This window comes from Myotis myotis, unplaced genomic scaffold (assembly GCF_014108235.1).
Source record: "Myotis myotis isolate mMyoMyo1 unplaced genomic scaffold, mMyoMyo1.p scaffold_m19_p_4, whole genome shotgun sequence".
Taxonomy (NCBI): Eukaryota; Metazoa; Chordata; class Mammalia; order Chiroptera; family Vespertilionidae; genus Myotis; species Myotis myotis.
Window position 1 is genome coordinate 93811729 of NW_023416346.1, and position 22807 is coordinate 93834535.

Sequence of the window (22807 nt, forward strand, 5' to 3'; positions counted from 1 at the left end):
GGGTATGTGAAATTTCCAGGGATAGTGGGGTAGCTATGTAAATTTTTAAATGTTCAGAGTTAACATTGATTTATTTTCAGTCACAGTATTTAACTTACTTTGGAAGCTTAAATGAACTAAAGGGGGAATGGAAATTTTTAGGTTTATCAAAAAGAGTTCTAAAATAATACAGAACATTGGTATGGGAGCAAGAGAGCTCAGACCATGTCTATGAGAAACTTGACTTCCTTGTAACCTGAATGCAGGTTCCACTGCCTGCTGCAACAAAAGCCAAATTCATGAGACAGGTGCTAATGAGAAGGCAAGTGGTTTATTCAAGTGCCAGCTGCCTGAGGCAATAGGGGACTCGCATCCCAAAGCCCATTTTAACTTCTCAGTGCAGGCAGGGGTTTTTATTGGGAGGGAATGAAAAAGAAAAACAAAGAAATCAGGAGGGTGGTGTTTGAAAGTTCTCTACATGTAAGTCAGCACAGTCCATTCTGATGATTATCTCGAAACAGGTCAAGTGGAGATCGGATTTTTATGGCTGAGAGACAGCAAGTCTCCCAGAGCCAGAATGTCCAGTTGCTTGAGTTAGCTTCTTTCCCCTGGAACTCTTACACATATATGCAACATATTCATGCTTTACATATTAGGTAATAATTCACCTTTCATAAAAATACTTTTAACAAAAACAATATTAAAAATAGGAGAAAAAATGGAGGCTGGATAGGCAGACCTTCATGCACCTCCTCTCAGGGCCACACTGGAGATACAACTAAATTGGAGAACATTCACCTGGAATTTCCAACTGAGGTCCACTTGAGGAGGAAACTTATATCTAAGAAAGACAGAAAACAGCTGGAGACTGGTAGGAAGATCAAGGTCATGAGAGAAGCTGACCCAGTTTCCAGGTTTGGCAGGCTAGCAGTACAAGAGTGAGGAGGGAGCTCCTGGCTATGGGAGGGTCTGTCCCCTCAGAAGATAGATGCTCAAAACTCAGGCTGAGCTCCAGTCTGGAGCACCAAAGCTTAGATCCACTGCCTATGTATCATCCAGCTGTGAAAGGCCACAGGGCTGCTGGCCACAGCTGAGTCTGGAGCCAGTAGACCAGAGACAGCCAGAGAGAAAGCTGAAGTTTCAGGTTTTTTGTTTGTTTTGTGTGTGTGTGTGTGTGTGTGTGTGTGTGTGTTTAAACCAGAGCACAGTAGTATTCATTTAAAGTTACCAATGCTTTGATGCAGTGACTCAGACTGGAGGTGCCCAAGGAGAGGCTGGGGTGGGAAGCATTATGGGAAGATGTGGAAAAGCAGCAGCCAGGAGTCCTTCATTTGGTTGTAGGCCCCCAACCCAAATGACCATTTTTCCTGAGAGGAGTTGGCCACTCCCAGTAGCCTCAGGGCAGAAAAGGGGGGGAAAAAACCCACCATAGCTGATGCAGCCTGTCCCATCATCAGGAGCCCTGCCTGAAACACCCTGAATTTTGACCTTTTCAGAGGAAACAAAAGCAGAGGCAAACCCCAAACAGTCTCAGGGGACTTCAGTAACTAGATTGGGGGAGGAGCCATCTGCCCCACTCTCCTGGGAAACAGACTCCTACTTTCGCTGCATGGGAGAACTGATAAAACTCCAGGTTTCCTTCCAACCCACTTTTCTCTGTACAAGGATCTCTGTCCAGCTGAGGGCAGAGTAATATTTTGGGCTACTCATGGAGGAGTAGCTCTGGGACAAGGAAACACACAAGCCACATTCCCTGAAAGCTAATCAGCACCTCCCCCACCTAAAGCCCTTTCAAAAACAGATATTTGAGTGATTAAGTTTGACAGCTGCCTAGCAGTCAAAGGTGATCAGAGGCAAAGCCTGGGGAACCAGGGGAAGTTTGATGACCCAGTCCTGGCCCCTCCTGCTTTCAGCTAAGTCCTTTGGAGAGAGACACAAATGGTGGATTGCTTGGAGCTTCAAGCAGGTTGCTGAAAGCCAAAGGAGGACACTTCCTGACAGTGGTTAGCACCTAAATACCTCACAGGAAGCCCACAATTGGCAGGCAGAATAGTCAGCCACAGTCATCAGAATAAGATTCAAAGGAATCTTCCATGGGGCACTAAACTCTGCCGAAATGAACACTACTTCACTTTTGTTTTCTATTTTTTCCTCCCTTTTTTTCTTTTACTTTTTTAAAATTTTTTCTCTTTATTTCCTTTCTTTCCCCTTTTTAAATTTTCTTTATCTGTTTTATTGATTTGTTATTATTCTAGTCTCTATTGTTTAAAGCATATATATAAATTTTCTCTTCCCTTTTTATACTCAATTTTTTACTTTTTTCACTACTAAATTTGTTTTCTTCATCTCTTTTCTTTTTCTCCTGCTTTCTCATTTATTTACCTTTTATTATTTTAGGTCTATCTGCTTTCTCTTGTATTTTCCTTTTCAGATTTTTTTCTTTCTTTTCTTTAATTTTCTTTTTTCCTCCTTTATTATAAACCATTTCCTTCCCCTATTCCCCTAATTATTTATTCGTATATTCTTTATTTTAGCTCTGCATCCACATATTATCCTTCCCCCTTTTTGTTTTTTTTTAATTTGTTAATTTGTGCTTTTATGTGTTTGTTGTTTTGTTTTGTTTTCTCCTCATATATTTTTCTTTTTTTTCTATCATTCTTGCTCTTTTCTCTTTCTTAATTCTCTCTTCTCTGATAGTTGTTTTGTTGCAGCTGTAGGGATCTTGTGTTATGTTTTTGTATTGTTTCTTTTACTATATGTTTTCTTGTGTTGTACTTTGTTCTGTTTGATCCACACCTCCACAATAGCTCACACGACATGGATGAGGGTGAGTCACGTAGTCAGCCAGTCTGAGAGGAGACTCCATCTACATACAGAGCAATAAAATTCAGGACCCAACTACACAGAAGAACCCAAATCGCTGAGGCAAGGGGCTTTCCTAAAGCACGCTACTCAGGAGATCTAAGAAATAGCATCACTAAGTCCCACAAAACACCTACTACATAAGACCACCCCAGAAAAAATGGAAGGCATAGCAGTTTAATCTAATACATATAAACAAATACAAAGGGACAGAAAAATGAGGAGACAAAGAAACAACCCCCAAATGAAATAAAAAGAGGAATCCCCAGAAAGGGAACTAAATGAAATGGAAACAAGTAATTTGTCAGATAAAGAGTTCAAAGTAATAGTAATAAGTTGGCTCAAACAATTCAGTGAGAACTACAAGCAACTTAAAGAAAATTATAAAGGACTTAATAAGAGCTATACCAACATGAAAAGAGAACTTGAAATAATAAATAAGAATCAATTGGAAATGAGGAGTAACATAGCTAAAATAAACACCCTGGAAGAGTTCAACAGTAGATTAGAAGAAGCTGAGGAACGAATTAGCGAATTGGAAGGCCAGGTAGAAAAAAAAAAACACCCATTCAGAGCAGCAAATGAAGACAAAAATTAAAAAGCAGGAGAGCTTAAGGGAGCTTTGAGATAACATGAAATGTAACAACATTTGCATTATAGGGGTACCAGAAAGAGAAGAATCTGATAAAGGAATACAGAACCTGTTTGAAGAAATGATGGCAGAAAATTTCACTAACATGGTGAAGGAAAAAGTCACTCAAGCTCAGGAAATATAGAAAGTCCCAATAAAGATGAACCCCAAAAGACCCACACCTGGGCACATAATAATTAAAATAACAAACATTAAAGACAAAGATTCTTAAAGGCTGAAAGAGAGAGACAGAAAGTTACCTACAATTTAGCTCCAGTTAAACTGTCTGCTGATTTCTCAATAGAAACACTTCAGGCTAGAAGGGAATGGCATGAAGTATACAAAAGAATGAAAGGGACTAAACTGAAAACTACTTTATCTAGCAAGGCTATCATTCAAAATTGAAGGTAAAATAAAGAGCATCACAGACAAAAAAAGGCTAAAGGAGTTTATTATCAAAGAAGAACTTCAAAAAATGCTAAAGGGACTGTAATAATAAGAAGAAATAGAAAGAGAAGAACACAGGCATAACAAATAAAAATGGCAATAAATAAGTACCTATCAATAACAACCTAAAGTATAAATGGCTTAAATGCTCCAATCAAAAGACATAAATTAGCTGAATGAATAAGAAAACATCATCCATATATATGCTGTCTACAAGAGACCCACCTCAGAACAAAGGATGCACACAAGATAAAATTTAAGGGATGGAAAAAAATTTCCAGGAAATGAAAATGAAAAGAAAGCTGGGGTAGCAATACTCATATCTGACAAAATAGATTTCAAAGTGAAGGCCATAACAATAGATAATGAAAGCCACTTTATAATACTAAAAGGATCAAAACAACAAGAGGATACAACTCTGGTAAAAATAGAAACACCCAATGCAAGACATTCAAATATATGAAAAAAACTTCTGGGAATTTAAAGAGAGATTTGGACACCAATGCAATCATAGTAGGGGACTTTAACAACTCACATCACTGGATAGATCTTCTAGACAAAAAAATCAAGAAGGAAACAGCGATCTAAATGACACACTAGATCAGATGTAATTAATTGCTATTTTCACAACATTTCTCCCCAAAACTAAACTATACATTCTTCTCAAATGTGCATGGGACATTTTCAAATTAGACCACATGTTAGGACACAAACTAAGTTTCTACAAGATCAAAAATGTTGAAATCATATCAAGCATCTTCTTGGGCCACAATGGCATGAACTTAGAAATCAACTACAATAAAAGCAATCAAAAGCATTCAAACACATGGAGGATAAATAGTAAGGGTTACCAAAGAGCTCAAGGAAGAAATAAAAACCATCCTGGGAACAAATGAAAATGATCACACAACAACTCCCAATAAGTAGAAGGAAGGAAATAATATAGATCAGAGTGTAAATAAATGACATAGAGACTAAAAAATACCAAAGATCAATAAAACAAAGAGTTGGTTCTTTGTAAAGACAAACAAGACTGATGGCCCTTTAGCCAGACTCCTCAAGAAACAAAGAAAGAGTACCCAAATAAACAAAATCAGAAACAAATGAGGTGAAGTTACAAATGACTCAACAGAAATACAAAGGATCATAAAAAGATACTATGGGAAAAATAACCAAGATGGCGGCATAGGTAAACACAGGAGATTGCTGCTTAGCACAACCACTTCAAGAATACAACTAAAAGACAGAACGGACATCATCCAGAACCACAGGAAGGCTGGCTGAGTGGAAATTCTACAACTAGAAGGAAAGAGAAAAGCATACTGAGACTCAGAGGAGGTGCGGTGTGGAAGTAAAGTACAGAGGTACGGAGGCGCACACAGAGAGGGCTGGCAGCTGAGGACACAGTTGTCTTTTTCAATTGGTAGGGAGTCTCAAGCTCTGAGCTCCAGTTCTGGGTGAGTCTCTGGGGACCCAGACTCATACAGGAGAAACTGGACTGTCTGGCATCCGTTGGAACTCGAGGGCAGCTTTCTCTCGGAGGTGCTTGCAGCGATTGCTGGGACATGGAGAAGCAGGGCCTCTGAGGGCAGACATAGCTGCTTGCTCAGCCCTGTTGATCCCCTGGGACCCCCGCCCTGCCCAAGCTGTGCGCCGGCTTTTGCATATGAAAGCCCTGGCTCTTTACAATCTAAAATTGTCCCATGCACAATTACCTAACAAACTTGCAGCTGGCCCAAGGCCCCACAGCAACTTGCATTGCTTCACAGCTGAGCTCCTGCTGGATAGCCTCAGGCAGAGGCTAGATTAGCACCTCCTTAGAGATCCAGGAGCCAGGGTGCCCTGTGGTCAAAGTGGGACCATCCAGATTGCAGCTCCTCAGATCCATAAAGGACACACTCAGGGGGGCAGACTCAGTGAGCACCAAAGCCCCACTGAAGCAAGTCTTGCCCCCAGAGGGGTGTCTCCAGCACAGAAGTTCTCCCACTGCAGACACAGCTGATTCTCACAGCCACTTGGCTTGGAGGTCAATTCCTCCCAGTGATACCTATAACAGTCAAGGCTTAACTACAACAAGACTGTGCACAAAGACCACAAGGGGGTGCACCAAGAGTATCCACCTCAGGTAATTGGGGAGGCTAAGCCACTGGGCCCTTTTAGGACACCTAGCACAGAAAGCCACTCTGTCAACACAGGAAGCATGAAAAATGCAGAGACAAAGAAACAGGACACAAATGACAGAAATGGAGGAAAACAAACTACTGGATATAGAGTTCAAAACCCCACTTTTAAGGTTTTTCAAGAACTTTCTAGAAACCGCCGATAAATTTAGCAAGACCCTTGAAAAGTCTGGTGAGACCGCCGATAAATGTAGTGAGATCCTCAAGAAATCTAGTGAGACCCTCGAGGTTATGAAAAAGGACCAACTAGAACTTAAACATACACTGACTGAAATAAAGGATATTACGCAGACTTCCAACAGCAGACTAGAGGATCGCAAGAGTCAAGTCAAAGATTTGAAATACAAAGAAGCAAAAAACACCCAACCAGAAAAGCAAAATGAAAAAAGAATCCAAAAATATGAAGATAGTGTAAGGAGCCTCTGGGACAGCTTCAAGCGTACCAACATCCAAATTATAGGAGTGCCAGAAGAGAGAGAGCAAGATATTGAAAACCTATTTGAAGAAATAATGACAGAAAACTTCCCCTATCTGGTGAAAGAAATAGACTTACAAGTCCAGGAAGCACAGAGAACCCCAAACAAAAGGAATCCAAAGAGGACCACACCAAGACACATCATAATTAAAATGCCAAGAGCAAAAGACAAAGAGAGAATCTTAAAAGCAGCAAGAGAAGACAGTCAGTTACCTACAAGGGAGTACCCTACGACTGTCAGCTGATTTCTCAACAGAAACTTTGCAGGCCAGAAGGGAGTGGCAAGAAATATTCAAAGTGATGAATGCCAAGAACCTACAACCAAGATTACTTTATCCAGCAAAGCTATCATTCAGAATTGAAGGTCAGATAAAGAGCTTCACAGATAAGAAAAAGCTAAAGGAGTTCATCACCACCAAACCAGGATTATATGAAATCCTGAAACGTATCCTTTAAGAAGAGGAAGAAGAAGAAAAAGGTAAAGATACAAATTATGAACAACAAATACATATCTATCAATAAGTGAATCTAAAAATCAAGTGAATAAATAATCTGATGAACAGAATAAACTGGTGAATATAATAGAATCGGGGGCATAGATAGGGAGTGGACTGACTATTCATGGAGGGGAAAGGGGTGTGGGGGCTGTGGGAAGAGACTGGACAAAAATCGTGCACCTATGGATGAGGACAGTGGGGCGGGGGTGAGGGCAGAGGGTGGGGTGGGAACTGGGTGGAGGGGAGCTATGGGGGGAAAAAGAGGAAAAACTGTAATAATCTGAACAATAAAGATTTAATTTTTTAAAAAAGATACTATGTATTACTATATTTCAACAAAATGGGCAACCTGGATGAAATGGACATGTTCCTAGAAAAATGCAATCTTCTAAAATAATCAGGAAGATTCAGAAAGCCTGAATAAGCTGGTAAGTACTGATGCAATTAAGCAGTAATCAAAAACCTCCCTGGAAACAAAAGCTCTAGTCTGGATGGCTTCACGGGGGAGTTTTATCAAATATTCAATGAAAACCTAACACCTATCCTCTTCAAACTATTCTAAAAAATCAAAAAGGAACGGACACTTCCAAGCCCTTTTTATGAAACCAACGTTATACTAATTCCAAAACCAGATAAAGACACTACAAAGAAAGAATTACAGGCTAATACCCCTTATAAACATAGATGGTAAAATCCTCAAAAAAATTAGCAAATAGGATCCAGCAATACATTAAGAAGTTCATACACTATAACCAAATGGGATTTATTCTTGGGATGCAAGGCTGATACAATAGTCGTAAATTAACACATTAAGTGCCATGTCAGTCACCATTGACTAACACTATACTTTCCATCTGGACCAGTCAGTCACAGGTGCTACCAGCATATCGGTGAAATCAGGTATCGCGGGCTAAATGGAAAGGAATACAAAACAGGCTTGGAGCTTAACGTGTTAATATGTGTGAAACAGCACAATAACAGATTGAAAGAGAAAATGTACATGATCATATCAATTGGTTCAGAAAAAGCATTCAACAAAATCCAACACATATATATATATATATATATATATATATATATATATATATATACCTCTCAGCAAAGTGGGAATAAAAGGGATCATGCCTCAACACAATAAAGACCATACATGACAAACCTACAGCCAACATTATACTCATTGGGTAAAAACTAAAACCATTTCCCCTAAGAACAGGAAAAAGACAGGGATGCCTGTTTTCACCACTCTTATTTAACATAGTACTGGAAGACCAAGCCATAGTGATCAGACAAGGAGAAATAATAAAGGCATCCAAATTGGAAAGGAGGAAGTAAAACAGTCATTATTCACAGATGATATGATATTGTACATAGAAAACCCTACAAAAACTAGTTATATCAAAAAACTAGCCCTAACCGGTTTGGCTCAGTGGATAGAGCATCAGCCTGCGGACTCAAGGGTCCCAGGTTCGATTCCGGTCAAAGACATGTACCTTGGTTGTGGGCACATCCCCATTAGGGGGTGTGCAGGAGGCAACTGATCGATGTTTCTCTCTCATCGATGTTTCTAACTCTCTATCCCTCTCCCTTCCTCTCTGTAAAAAAAATCAATAAAATATTTTTAAAAAACTACTAGATTTAATAAATTAATTTGGCAATGTAGCAGGATACAAAAGTAACACCCAGATTTCCATGGCATTTTTATACACCAATAATGAACTATCAGAAAGAAAAATTTAAAAATCCCACTTACCATTGAAACAAAAAAATTACGATGCTTAGGAATAAATGTAATCAAGGAATTAAAAGACCTGCTGTCCTGCCCGTCCAGCATGGCTCAGTAGTTGAGCATTGACCTATGAACCAGGAGGTCATGGTTAGATTCCTGGTCAGGGCACATGCCCAGGTTGCAGGCTCAATCCCCAGTGTGGGGCATGCAGAAAACAGCCAACCAATGATTCTCTCTCATCATTGATGTTTCTGTCTCTCTCACCATCTCCCTTCCTCACTGAAAGCAGTAAGAAATATTTTATAAATAAATAAATAAATAAATAAATACATACATAAATACATAAATACATAAATAAAATGACCTACCCTCCGAAAACTACACGACCTTGAAAAAAGAGATAGGAAGCTATAAGCAAGTGGAAGAATATACCGTGTTTATAAATCTAAGCAATGCATAGATTCAATGCAATCCCTATTAAAATAGCAATGGAATATTTCACAGATCTAGAACAAACACTCAAAAAAATTATATGGAACCAGAAAAGGTCTCTAAATACCTTCTGCTATCTTGAAATAGATGAAGAAAGTTGGAGGAATCACGATACCAGATATCAAGTTATATTACAAGGCCATTGTACTCACAACATTGTACTCACTGGTACTGGCTCAGGAACTGGCATATAGATTAATGGAACAGAATAGAGAACCTAGAATTGACCCAAGCCATTATGCTCAAGTAATATTTGACAAAAGAGGCAAGGGCATACAGTGCTGTAAAGATATTCTCTTCAATAAATGGTGAGAAAATAAACAAACGGGACTACATCAAAATAAAAGGCTTCTGCATAGCAAAAGCCATCAAAAAAAATGAAAAGAGACCCTGTTACATGGGAGAACATATTTGGCAGTGATACATCTGATAAGGATTAATTTTCTAAATATACAAGGAACTTATACAACTTAACAAAAGAAAGTCATACAATGAAACTAAGAAATGGGAAAACGGCCTAAATAGATACTTCTCCAAAGCAGACATACAGAAGGCCGAGACATACGAAAAAATTCTCAAAGTCACTAATCATCTGAGAGATAAAATTAAAACGACAATAAGTTATCACCTCACACCGGTCAGAATGGCTATCATCAACAAATCAACCAATGGCAAATGTTATTGAGGATATGGAGAAAAGGGACCCCTAGTACACTGCTGATGGGAATGCAGACTGGTGCAGCCACAGTGGAAAACAGTATGGAGTTCCCTCAAAAAATTAAAACTAGAACTCCCATTTGACCCATTGATCCCTCTTCTAGGAATATATCCTACGAAAGCAGAAACACCAATCAGAAAGAATATATGCACTCCTATATTCACAGCAGTGTAACTTACAACAGCTTAGATTTGGAAGCAGCCCAAGTGTCCATCAGTAGGAGTGAATAAAAAAGCTGTGGTACATTTGCTCCATGGATTACTATGCAGCTGTAAAAAAAGGACCTCTTACCCTTTGAGACAGCATGGAGGGACAGGTAGAATATTATGATAGGCAAAATAAACCAGTTAGAGAAAGATAAGTATCACATGATCTCACTCATTTGTGAAATCTAATGAACAAAATAGATCCAGAGACAGAAGTATGGAACGTCTGAGGAATTTCAGAGGGAAGGCAGGGGTGAGGGTTGGGGAGTGATTAACCTGGAATCTTATATGCACATATGCATAGCCAATGCACACAAACAACAGTGTGCTGAAAGCCTGGGAGGAGAAGATTTGGGGTGGAAGGGGTCAATGAGGGGAAAAACAAAGGGGACATCTGTAATACTTTCAGCAATAAAGATAAAATTAAAAAAAAAAACAATATTAAAAGAATAGAGGGGTAGGTTTCATCATGCCCTGGTAACTGCATGTTTAGATTTGAGCTTTACAACCATTATACAAGGTAAGGATGACTCCCCTCATTTCTTAGATGAGGAAATTGAGGCTCAGAGAGGTTATATGGCTTGCACAAGACTACACAGTAGGTTAAACTCATGGTTTTGGACTCTAACTCACTCCATTGTTTCATGCTGCTTTATGTCATAACTATCCTTTGTAATTGGATTTTCTGATCAGTGGTTCATTCCTATCACATCCTTACACTTGACCTTATGACTAATCTGGTGCTTGAAAACTCATATTCACGCTGCCGAGTCAGAAAGAGCAGGCAAAGGGGGAATTTTATTTTTTTTAAAGTGATTTTTTAAAAATATATTTTTTTATTAATTTCAGAGAGGAAGGGAGAGGGAGAGAGAGATAGAAACATCAATGATGAGAGTCATTGACTGGTGCCTCCTGCACGCCCCACACTGGGGATCAAGCCCACAACCCAGGCATGTGTCCTGACCAGGAATTTAACCATGAACTCCTGGTTCATAGGTCAATGCTCAACCTCTGAGCCACGCCGCCTGGGCCTAATTTTAAAGACATATATCTCTAGCTCTGTTCCCCTGTCACAGAAACAGAATTCTCTATCGTTGCTTGTTATCTTTAAATTCCAAAGCAAAACAAAACAAAAACAATAAGAGATTCAATTGATGCTTTTAATTTAGCTTTAAGATCATGTACATCAAGCATGTCATACTCGCAGCCCACAACAAATATTTTTGTGGCCTAGCCAATATAACGATATGTAAGAAACGTTTTAATAAAAATTTTGTAACTTAATTTTTACAATATCCTGTTATACATAATTATTAATAACGAACTACAACATTCGCTAATGACTGATTACTATAATCGTGTTGCATTCATTTCCCTCATGCGCTGGTGCACCATTTCTCTCCACTAACACTAGCAGCTAATATTTTAGCAGCCAATTGCCACATCATTAGTCTTGGACTGAATTGTTTGGTGTGCGCAATAGGAAATATTTCGCTTTCGGAAAACAAGAAAAATAGGTTTATTTGCATTATGTTTATTAATTTGTGCAGTTATTCAGTGTCTGGCAAGTTAATGTTCAAGAAAAATATTAATTTTTATTAAAATGTTCTATTATTTTATGTCAATGATTACTCATTTATTTCAGCCCTTTGTATTCAGCGTGGCTCTATTGAAATACACCTACGTTTCTATGAAAATTTGTAGCTTTTGTTTTTTTTGCAACCCACATAAACTTAAACCTTGTTTATTTGGCCTGTGTTAGCCTTTGAGTTTGACATGTTTGATGTACATCCTTTCCATTTGTGGAAACTAGTAGAGGTTTTGAAGGTTGACAATGATTATGACACACCAACTCAGAGAGAAAGGAAGCTGTAGGCTGAAGTTAGGAATAAAGGGAGTTTGAGACTGCCTTATTCTAGCATAGTGGTTACCCACCTGTGTGGTCCAGACCTGGATTACTGGGTCTATGTGTAGTTGTATTATGTATTAAGGCAGGTTTTAAGCCTTTACAGATCAAACTGTATTATATTGATCCATTCTAAGCTTGTCCTGCTTTTGTAGTTAGATTAGCCTGACAGAGCCTACTTTTAATGTATATTTCCACAAAGTGTTCTTGAGGATGTGGAAGTCAGCACATGGGAGCCAATCCATTCTTTTGGCCAGATTGAGCCTGATGATAAAAGGAACCCAGGCTATGAAAGAGGCTTGGAGAAACATTTGTCCACTCTTCGTAGATGGCCTTTTCTTCTCCTGTGAACTTGATGCCAGGGACACCCAACAGATCAGAGTCCAGATGTACTCACAGCTTATGTATGTGAATGATCATTATGAGAGGAAAAAGTACCATGTGATGATTATTTTTTGCAAAGCAATTCAATAAGACCTCTATTTTCCAGCCTGAAGCTTCAAGATTGACAGAGCTATGTTGGAAATCCTTAAGGACAGCCTTCCACAGCCCTACCAAAAAGCCCAGTTTACCATGCAGTGTGAAGAGTTAGGATTGGGAATGTGGCCATGGCCAAAGGCAAATCCTTGGCAGATAGCCTGCAGCTTAGAAATGAGTCATGTCAGGCGATTCAGTAGAACGGAAATAGTTTAATCAAACCATATCATATTAATAAAAGTTAACGAGCATTTCTGACTCTATCAAATTGTCTAAAAGTCCAAGTATAGGCCAACAGGAGGGATAATTGGCCAGAAATGGCTCCTGCTACTAATAGAGGACATCTGTCTGGACAGGGCTCACTGGGGTCCTCTTTCACCAGACACAGTCACACCACATGTCCCAGAATTAGGTGTGCTCTCAGGGGAAGCTTAGGACAGTGCTGAGAGAAGGCACTGAAAGACCACTCAGAGACCCTCATCAGACTTTATATTCCATAGGCCCACAGGTTATTTCATGTCTCTCTGTTTTTTAACTTATGAAATATTTGACATTCAAAAAGATATGAAAATCATGATGCACACCCACGTACTTACTATTCAATTTTAGAAATATTTTTACAAATGGTCTTCCTCCTCTCCTTTTCTGCTTTTTCCCTACTCTTCCTTCCTTGCCTCTCCCCATTCTCATCATTGTACTGAATTTCTCATGTATTATTTTTATAGTTTTGTACATATGTATGCATCCTTAAACATGTGTCAACTTGTATGTTTTTAAACCTTATATAAATGAAATAAATATAGATGAGATAAACTATATAGAAATTAAGGGAATGATGAGCATGGGATTTGAGATGGAGTTTGCTTTGTCATCATAGATTTTGGATTGTGTGATGGGTTCACCAAAACTTAATACATTATTAAAAGTAGTTAATTAGCCTTGGCCAGTGTGGCTCACTTCGTTGGGCATTGTACTGTGCTGGTTCAATTCCAAGTCAGGGCACATGCCTGAGTTGCGACTCAATCCCCAGTAGGGGGTATGCGGGAGACAGGCGATGTACGTTTCCCTCTCACATCAAAGTTTCTCTCTCTCTCCCTCTTCTTTCCTCTCTCTCTAACAATCAATGAAAATATTAAAAAAGTACTTAAGTAAATAAATATAGAAATAAGAGCATTATTCATAGACTAATGATGAGTGTCTCATAGATTGAGTTAGGATTAATCTAATTTTGTGCACTCAAGAGCAAAACAACTATGATAATAACAGATAAGCAATATACTATTTGTATATATGTACTTCTATTTTTCTCAGACAATAAGATTTGTAAGACTCATCCATGTCAATATATGAAGTTCTTTATTAATTTTTATCCCCATTTCTCCTTCTATACTAGGCCTTCTTCAAAAATCCCCACAACACTAAGATAATGTGCCCAAATTTAGACCAAAACACCTCCCATTGGCAGTATTAGCATTCTGATGTGCCTATGTGCCAACTCTCTTGGTACCCACTCTCTACATACCTTTAACAAAGTCTTCTCTTCTTCCCACCTAGGACCTGATTCGGAGAGACATCCTATACTACAAAGGCCGCATTGACATGGATAAATATGAGGTAGTAGACATTGAAGATGGCAGAGATGATGACTTTAATGTCAGCATGAAGAATGCCTTTAAACTTCACAACAAAGAGACTGAGGAGGTGCACCTATTCTTTGCCAAGAAGCTGGAGGAGAAGATACGCTGGCTCAGGGCTTTCAGAGAAGAGAGGAAAATGGTACAGGAAGATGAAAAAATTGGTAAGTGACTTCAGAAGAGAACAAAGAATATGGTTATGAAGAACATAGAGGACTGGAAATAGTTTTCATTTCTCTAGAGGCAGAAGGAAGATTATATTGCAGGCTGACTTAATCAACTTTGTTGGTTCCCTACTATTAGGTGCTTTTTGGTAGATACCAGTAGTTTCCCTTAGTTAGGGTTAAGTGAGTTACAGGTCAGCTTCCTCTACAGTCTCATTACTAGATAAAACTCTTACATGGAAAGCAAACCTCTGACTCAATCCTTTCAAACATACAGACATTTATCAGCAAAACAACATGAAAGTAGTTATACAGCCTATTCTGTAATCTCAATGCAGTCTCAATTCTAATCTTAGATACATGATGGAATCTTCTGTGAAAGGTTAGTCAAGGCAGATTTGGTAATATAGTGACAGGATTCAGCTAACTTTCTAGTCAGAGTCTGATGACAGAATCCTTTCATTAAGGTCAAGTCATAGCATCTGTTTTCAATTTTAAGCTTTAGGCTTCCTTCTGAAAGGCATAGGCTAAAGGACTTACTGGATTCTTATACCCAGTCTTTGTGAGGGCTAAAGTGCCTGTAAGACATTTGTGGCCACTGTGCATCTTGTATAACATTCATTTTCCCAATGAAAGTTCAATTTTATTTTTTTAAATTTTATTTTATTGCTTAAAGTATTACAGAGTATTACATATGTCTCCTTTTTTTTCTCCTCTTGACCTTCCCTTGGCCTCCCCTACCCCCCAGTGTCTTATGTCCATTGGATATGCTTATATGCATGCATACAAGTCCTTCGGTTGATCTCTTACCCCCCATCCAACCCTCCCCAGCCTTCCCACTGTAGTTTGACAGTCTGTTCCATGCTGCTCTGCCTCTGTATCTATTTTTGTTCATCAGTTTATAATGGTCTTAATTATCCATAAATGAGTGAGATCATGTGGTATATTTCTTTCATTGACTGGCTTATTTCACTTAGCGTAATGCTCTCCAGTTCTATCCTTGCTGTTGCAAATGGTAAGAATTCCTTCCTTTTTACAGCAGCATAGTATTCCATTGTGTAGATGTACCACAGTTTTCTAATCCATTCATCTGCTGATGGGCAAAGTTCATTTTTATTGATTTTTAGACAGGAAGGCAGGGAGAGGGAGAGAGAAAAACTTTAATGTAAGAGATAAACAACGATTGGCTGCTTCCTGCACACCCCCTACTGAGGATCAAGCCTGCAACCCTGGGATGTGTCCTGACCAGAAATTGAACCAGCGACCTTTTGGTGCATGGGATGACACTCAACCAACTAAGACACACCAGCTAGGGATGAAAGTTCATTTTTAACATTTGTTAGGCTAATTAGGCTTCATGCATAAGGTGACTAAATGGCTGGTAGTAGTGGCCTCGATAGGAAAGATTTCTGAGTGTTTAATATTGCTAAACATCACCTCTTGAGTGTACATTCTTGACTAGGGCACTTTAAATGCTCATAGAATATAGATTACAATTAATGTAAATGTATATATCATACCCTCTGTATGAAAATATTTTGAAATAAATTAATAAATAGGTTCTAAAATCATAACCACTTGCATGATTTCCATTCACACTAAACCATACTCTTTTGTATGAGAGATTGTTCCCCTTTTCCACAAATGATATAGCTGGGAGAGATATTTTTTATTCTGCTTCCCAAATGAGATTTAAGCTCCATTGGAAGTAGTTGTGTGGTTTACAAAGTACTATCAGGTCTCTTGCCCATAGTCATACATTTCTAATATAAAAATATAAAAATCCAGGCTTTGTAATTCCCTAAAAAATAGTTTCTGTTTTTTCACCACTCCAAATGGAAGTAGAATTGTACTTTATAATACTTTTACACTCAAGTTTGTAGAAACTGCCTCTAGAAAAAAGAGCCTACCCACTGAGTTCTGGTACAATTGGATTCTCCTATCCTTAAGTGTAGGGAATAGAAATGGTCCAAAAGCAAGGTAATATAATTAGAAAAACACTACTTAGTCTTATCCTAGTCTTCTCAAGTCTTAGTTAAAATGCATACTGATAATTCACTTTGAGTCCCATTGGTGTCAAATTGCTTTTAGCTTATGGGCACTGATTTGGGGCATGATGTGGAGTGGTACAGAAATGCTACTGGCTTCTTCTCCCAATGGCAGCAGTAGTAGCCTTTGACATTGCATAAGTTGTTAGGGATATTAAAGGAATTTTCTTAGTGTGCTTTCTGAAGCCCCTAGATCAACTTGAATATCCCCTCCATTCTCTATGGTTCAAACACGATGCCTCACGCACAATGTCCTAATGACCTATAACTTTGAGAATCTGCCTCTAATAGAAAAGCTTACAGAAGTTCAATCCTGGCAGGCCAATGTTTGTCTTTTAATAAGTAAATATGTGTTTGTTTTTCTGATTATAACTAAACTAGAGGCCCAGAGCACGAAATCGTTGTGGTAGAGTCCCTAGGCCTAGCCTGCAATCAGGACCATCTTCTGCCCGTTCGCCAGTCCCAGGCTGCCTCCAATGCCGGGGCGGGTGGGTCATGGGTACACCCCCAGCTTTTGTCAGCGCTGCAAGCCCCAGAAGCAGTGGCAGCAGCAGCAGCAGCAGCAGCGGTGGCACCTGCATGAGCGGCCCCAAGTGGGCAGCGCATTCCATCAGCAGCCGGCCCAGCGCATGCTCATGGAGGTGAAGTCACCAGTGCCCGCTTTCCCACTGGCCTGAGCCCCCTAGATGCCAGGGATGAGCTGGGGATCCCAATGCCTGACAGCCAGCCCAGTCCTCCCGCCACCCACCCTGGTTCCCCCATTCACCACGGCTGATCCATCGGATCCTGCAGGCCGGGGGGAGGGACCAAGAGGTCAGCTGTTCTGCCTGCTCGCCAGTCCCCAATCCCACCCTGTCCTGCCACCACCCAATTGCTTCCCGGTTCACCTGCAGGTGGGGGTAGGGAGGTCAGGAGGTGGGGGAGGGGAGGGACCGAGATGTGGTCAATGCACCTCATGGCAACTGGTTGAGTGGTCATTCCAGTCGTTACGCTTATGGTCCCTGGCCTTTTATTATACAGGATTACTTTAATTGTAGACTTTCATTTGTAGACCAAATAATAATAATAAAATAATTAATTTAAAAAAGAAACTAAAAACCAGACATGAACATACAGAGCTAACTTTTATAAATATTTTAATATATTTTTCTATTTTTCTATGATAAATTTAAAAATTAGCATGGCTCAATAGTTTTTTCTATCACTCCCTACTCCCCACCTCTCCCTGATGGTAGATATAATCATACATCATTATTTTTTACTTAAAATTATATCATTATTATTTCCTTAAATCATTTAATATTTAATTATTATTCTTATGGTTATCATATGGATTTACAATTTTTATGTTTATTATTTTTATTTTTTTAATTATCAAATTAAAAATATTATTTTTATTTTTTAATTATCAAATACATAGACATAATAACCATTTAAAAACTTATAGATATGTAATAAAGGAAGTCTATAATTTTTTTCTTCTCTATCACTCCTATGCTGTGTGAGATAATCATTATTTATTTAGTGTACATATTTTCATACTTATCCAATCCTATATAATAAAGAGGTAATATGCAAATTGACCATCACTACAACACACAAGATGGCTGCCCCCATGTGGTCACAAGATGGCCAGCAGGGGAGGGCAGTTGGCAGGGACCCAGGCCTGCAGGGGAGGGAAGTTGGGGGCAACCAGGCCAGCATGGGAGAGCAGTTAGGGACAACCAGGCCTGCAGGGGAGGGCAGTTAGGGGGGAACAGGCCAGCAGGGGAGGGCAGTTAAGGGCAATCAGCTCTGCAGGGGAGCAGTTAGGTGTCAATCAGGCTGGCAGGGGAGTGGTTAGGGCAGGGGTGGGCAAACTTTTTGACTCGAGGGCCACAATGGGTTCTTAAACTGGACCAGAGGGCCGGAACAAAAGCATGGATGGAGTGTTTGTGTGAACTAATATAAATTCAAAGTAAACATCATTATATAAAAGGGTACGGTCTTTTTTTTTTTTTTTTTTTTTTAGTTTTATTCATTTCAAATGGGCCGGATCCAGCCCACAGGCCGTGGTTTGCCCACGGCTGGGTTAGGGGGTGATCAGGATGGCAGGCAGGCAAGCAGTTGGGAGCCAGCAGTCCTGGATTGTGAGAGGGATGTCCGACTGCCTGTTTAGGATCGATCCCACTGAGGAGTCCCAGATTGGAGAGGGTGCAGGCTGCGCTGAGGGACATCCCCCCATGCATGAATTTCATGCACTGGGCCTCTACTGCTCATATAAACATCTATGCACATCTGACTTTTTAATTTTTATTTACAAAAAATTATACATATTACTCTGTAACTTGCTTTTATAAAACTTAATTAATCATAAATAACTTGACAGGTGAAGAATATAAATTCTTACTATAACTCTTTATATCAGGGTTCAATCAGAGAAGCATAACCAACAGGAGATTATTAAGATACTAGAGGCCCAGTGCACAAAAATTTGTGCACTCAGCGGGGGGGGGGGGGTCCCTCAGCCTGGCCTGTGCCCTCTCGCAGTCTGGGACCCCTCGGGAGATAACGACCTGCTGGCTGAGGCCTGCTCCCGGGTGGCAGAGGGCAGGCCTAATCCCTAGGTGCAGCCCTTGGTCGGGCTTAGAGCAGGGCCGATTGGGGAGTTGGGGCGCCGCCCCCTGTCATGCACAGAGCAGGGCAGATTGGGAGGTTGCGATGCCACCCTCAGTCACACTCAGGGTAGGGCCGATTGGGGGGTTGGTGCACCGCCCCCTGTCACACTCAAGGCAGGGTCGATGGGGAGGTTGCGGCGCCACCCCCTGTCACGCACAGAGCAGGACCAATCAGGGGGTTGGGGCTCTGCCCCTTGTCATGCACAGAGCAGGGTCGATCAGGGGTTTGGGGAGCTCCCCCCTGTCACGCACAGAGCAGGGTCGATCAGGGGGTTGGGGAGCTCCCCCCTGTCACTCACAGAGTAGGGCCGATCAGGGGGTTGGGGCGCCGCCACTGTCACACTCAGGATAGGGCCGATGGGAAGGTTATGGCTCTACCTCATCACACACACAGCAGGGCCTGTGGGGGGGGGGGTACGCCGCCCTCTATCACCCACAGAGCAGGGCCAATCAGAGGGTTGGGGCACTGCCACTCTCACACTCAGGGCAGGGCCGATGGGGAGGTTATGGCTCTACCCCGTCACACACGGAGCAGGGCCCGTGGGGTGGGGGTGGGGGGCACCACACCCTGTCATACACAGAGCAGGGCCAATCAGGGGGCTGGGGCGCCGCACCCTGTCACACAGAGCCGCAGGGCGATCAGGGGGTTGGGGAGCTCCCCCCTATCAGGCACAGAGCAGGGCCGACCAGGGGGTTGGGGCGCCTTCCCCTGTCAGGAACAGAGCAGGGCCAATAGGGAGGTTGTGGCCCCGCCCCCTGTCACACACAGAGCCACAGGGAGATCAGGGGGTTTGGGCGCTGCCCCCTGTCACGCTGATCCCGGTGCCAGGAGGCCTCGTGGCTCTGCTGATTATGGTGCTGGGAGGCATATTACCCTTTTACTATATAGAATAGAGGCCTGGTGCATGGGTGGGGGCTGGCTGGTTTGCCCTGAAGGGTGTCCTGGATCAGGGTGGGGGTCCCCACTGGGGTGCCTGGCCTGTCTGGGTGAGGGGCTGAGGGCTGTTTTCAGGCTGGCGGTGACTGAAGCTCCCAACCGCTCCTTTTTTCTTTTTTTTTTTTCTGGGCCAGCTTTAGCTCTGGCTCCAGCTCTGAGGCCTCTGCTGCTGAAAGCACGTATCTGGTTTGTTTGGGTTCTCTATCTCGTAACACTGTATCAACTCCAGCTCTGAGATCCCAGCTCACTGGAAGCTGGTTTCTGGGGTTTTGTTTAGCTTCTGTATTTGTTACAATGTTTCTTAAACTGCAAGCTCAGAGGCCGGCAAAGCAGATGGGGAACGTTGGAGTCCTCCGTCATTGAAGCAAGCAAGCAGTTAATTTGCATATCGCCCTGATTAGCCAATGGGAAGGGTAGCAGTCGTACGCTAATTACCATGTTTCTCTTTTATTAGATAGGATTTTTATAAGGAATTACCTTATGTGATTGTGAATCCTGGCTGAGCAACTCCAAAATTGTAGGGCAGGCTGTCAGGAATGACAGATCATGGGCAGGCTTGAACTCATGGACATAGGCCAAAGCTCTCATCCATAGACAGGAATTTCATGAGAAGGACTGAACTCCAAGTACATGGACTAAAGTTGTGAGGCAGAATTTCTTATCTCTCAGAGGGGGGAGACCTCAGCACTGCTTTTTTTTTTTTAAGTGGTAATAACAACTACCATGAACTCTATGTTCTTAAAAATTTTTAAGTGCACGATATAGTAACATAAGCTCCACAACCAGTGTTGTATAGCAAATCTCTGAAACTTATTCATATCTTATATAAAGGGAACTTTATACATATTCAACATCAACTCCTCATTTCCCCTATAGCCAGCCTCTTGGAATCACCATTTTATTCTGTGCATTTATAAGTTTGACCTCATATTTAATTTATATATCTAATATGAAAAATCATGCCATATTAGTCCTTCTGTGACTGCCATATTTCACTTACTATAATATCCTACAGATTTATCTATATTGTCACATATGACAGAATTTTCTTCCTTTTTAGAGCTGAATAGTATTACACTGTATGTATATACCATGTTTCTTAATCCATTTATCTATTAATGGATGTTTAGTTTGTTTCTATATCTTGGCTATTGGGAATAGTGCTGCAATCAACATGAGAGTACAAATATCTCTTCAAGATCCCAATTGTAGTTATTTTGGATATATATCTAGAAGTGGGGTTGCTAATCATATGATAGTTCTATTTTTAATTTTATGAAGAACCTCCTTACTGTTCTCCATAGTGGCTGAAGCGTTTTAATTCTGAACAGTGTACTATGGTTCCAGTATCTCCACATCCTTGCCAATACTTATCTTTTGTTTCTTTGATAATAGCTATCCAAACAGGAGTGAGGTGATTTCTTATGGTTTAGACTTGAATTTCCTAAAGATTAGAAATATTGAGAATCTTTTCATATACTTGTTGGCCATTTGTATGTCTTCTTTGAAGACATGTCTATATAAGTCCTGTGCCCATTTTTAAAATCTAGTTATTTGTGGGATTTTTTGTTTTTGTTTTTGCGATTGAGTATTCCACATAGAAGTGCCTTATATGTGGAAATTAACCCATTATCAGGTATATAGTTTGCAAATATATTTTCTTCCATTCCATAGGTTGCCTATTCATTCTGTTGTTTCTTTGCTATGCAGAAGTATTTTAGTTTGATGTAGTCCTACTTTTCTGCTTTGCTTTGTTGCCTATGTTTTTGGTGTAATTTTCAAGAAATCATGGCCAAGACCAATGCCAAGCTTTTTCCCTGTTTTCTTCTAGGACTTTTCAAGTTTTAGGTTATACATCTAAGTCTTCAGTCCACTTTGAATTGATTTTCATGTATTGTGGAAGGTAGATCAGTTTCATTCTTTTGCATGTGGATATCCATTGAGTTTTTTGAGCGCCGTTTTTTGAGAAAAGGATCCTTTCCCCAGTTTGTATTGTTGGCAACTTTGTCAAAGATATATTGACTATATATATATATATATATATATATATATATATATATATATATAGATGAGTTTATTTCTGGACTATCTATCCTATCCTATTTGTTTACATGTCTGTCTGTAATTACTGTAGCTTTGAATATATTTTGAACTAAGAAGTATGATGCCTCCAGATTTGTTCTTCTCTCTCAATTTTGTTTTAGATATTATGGGTCTTTTGTGGTTCCACATGTGGTCTTTCTATTTCGATAAAAATGCCATTGGAGTTTTGATAGGATCACACTGAATTATTAAATTGCTTTGGATAGAGAAAAATCATCACTCTTGCATGATATAAAATTCTCAACAAAGTGTAGAATACATGGCCTTTATTACCTCATCATAATAAAGGCCATGTATGAAAAGCCCATAGCTAACATCGTACTCAAAGAGGGGAAACTGAAAGCCTTTTCTCTAAGATTAGGAAGAAGACAAAGATGCTCACTTTTACCACTTCTATTCAGCATAGTAGTGGCAGTTTTATCAAGAGCAATTAGGCATGAAAACAGAAGGCATCCAAATAAGAAAAGAAGAAGTAAAATTATTTCTGTCTGCATATGATGTAATTTTACATATAGAAAAATCCTAAAAACTCCACAAAAAGCTCTTACAACTAATAAATGAAGTTATTAAATGTGTAGGATACAAAATCAACATACAAAATTCAGTTGTGTTTATATACACTAACAGCAAACTACCTGAAAAGAAAATTAGTAAACAATCTACTTACA

General features: G+C 40.2%; 1 protein-coding gene across 7 annotated transcripts in view; it reads left to right on the forward strand.

Annotated features, from left to right (window-relative positions):
• Nucleotides 1–22807, forward strand: part of ARHGEF9 (Cdc42 guanine nucleotide exchange factor 9) — a 331502-nt gene that overhangs the window by 261329 nt on the left and 47366 nt on the right. For all 7 annotated transcript variants that reach the window (XM_036305563.1, XM_036305556.1, XM_036305557.1 and 4 more), the window contains one exon: nucleotides 14151–14394. In XM_036305563.1, the coding sequence (XP_036161456.1) occupies nucleotides 14151–14394 (244 nt within the window). The remainder of the gene's footprint in view (nucleotides 1–14150; nucleotides 14395–22807) is intronic.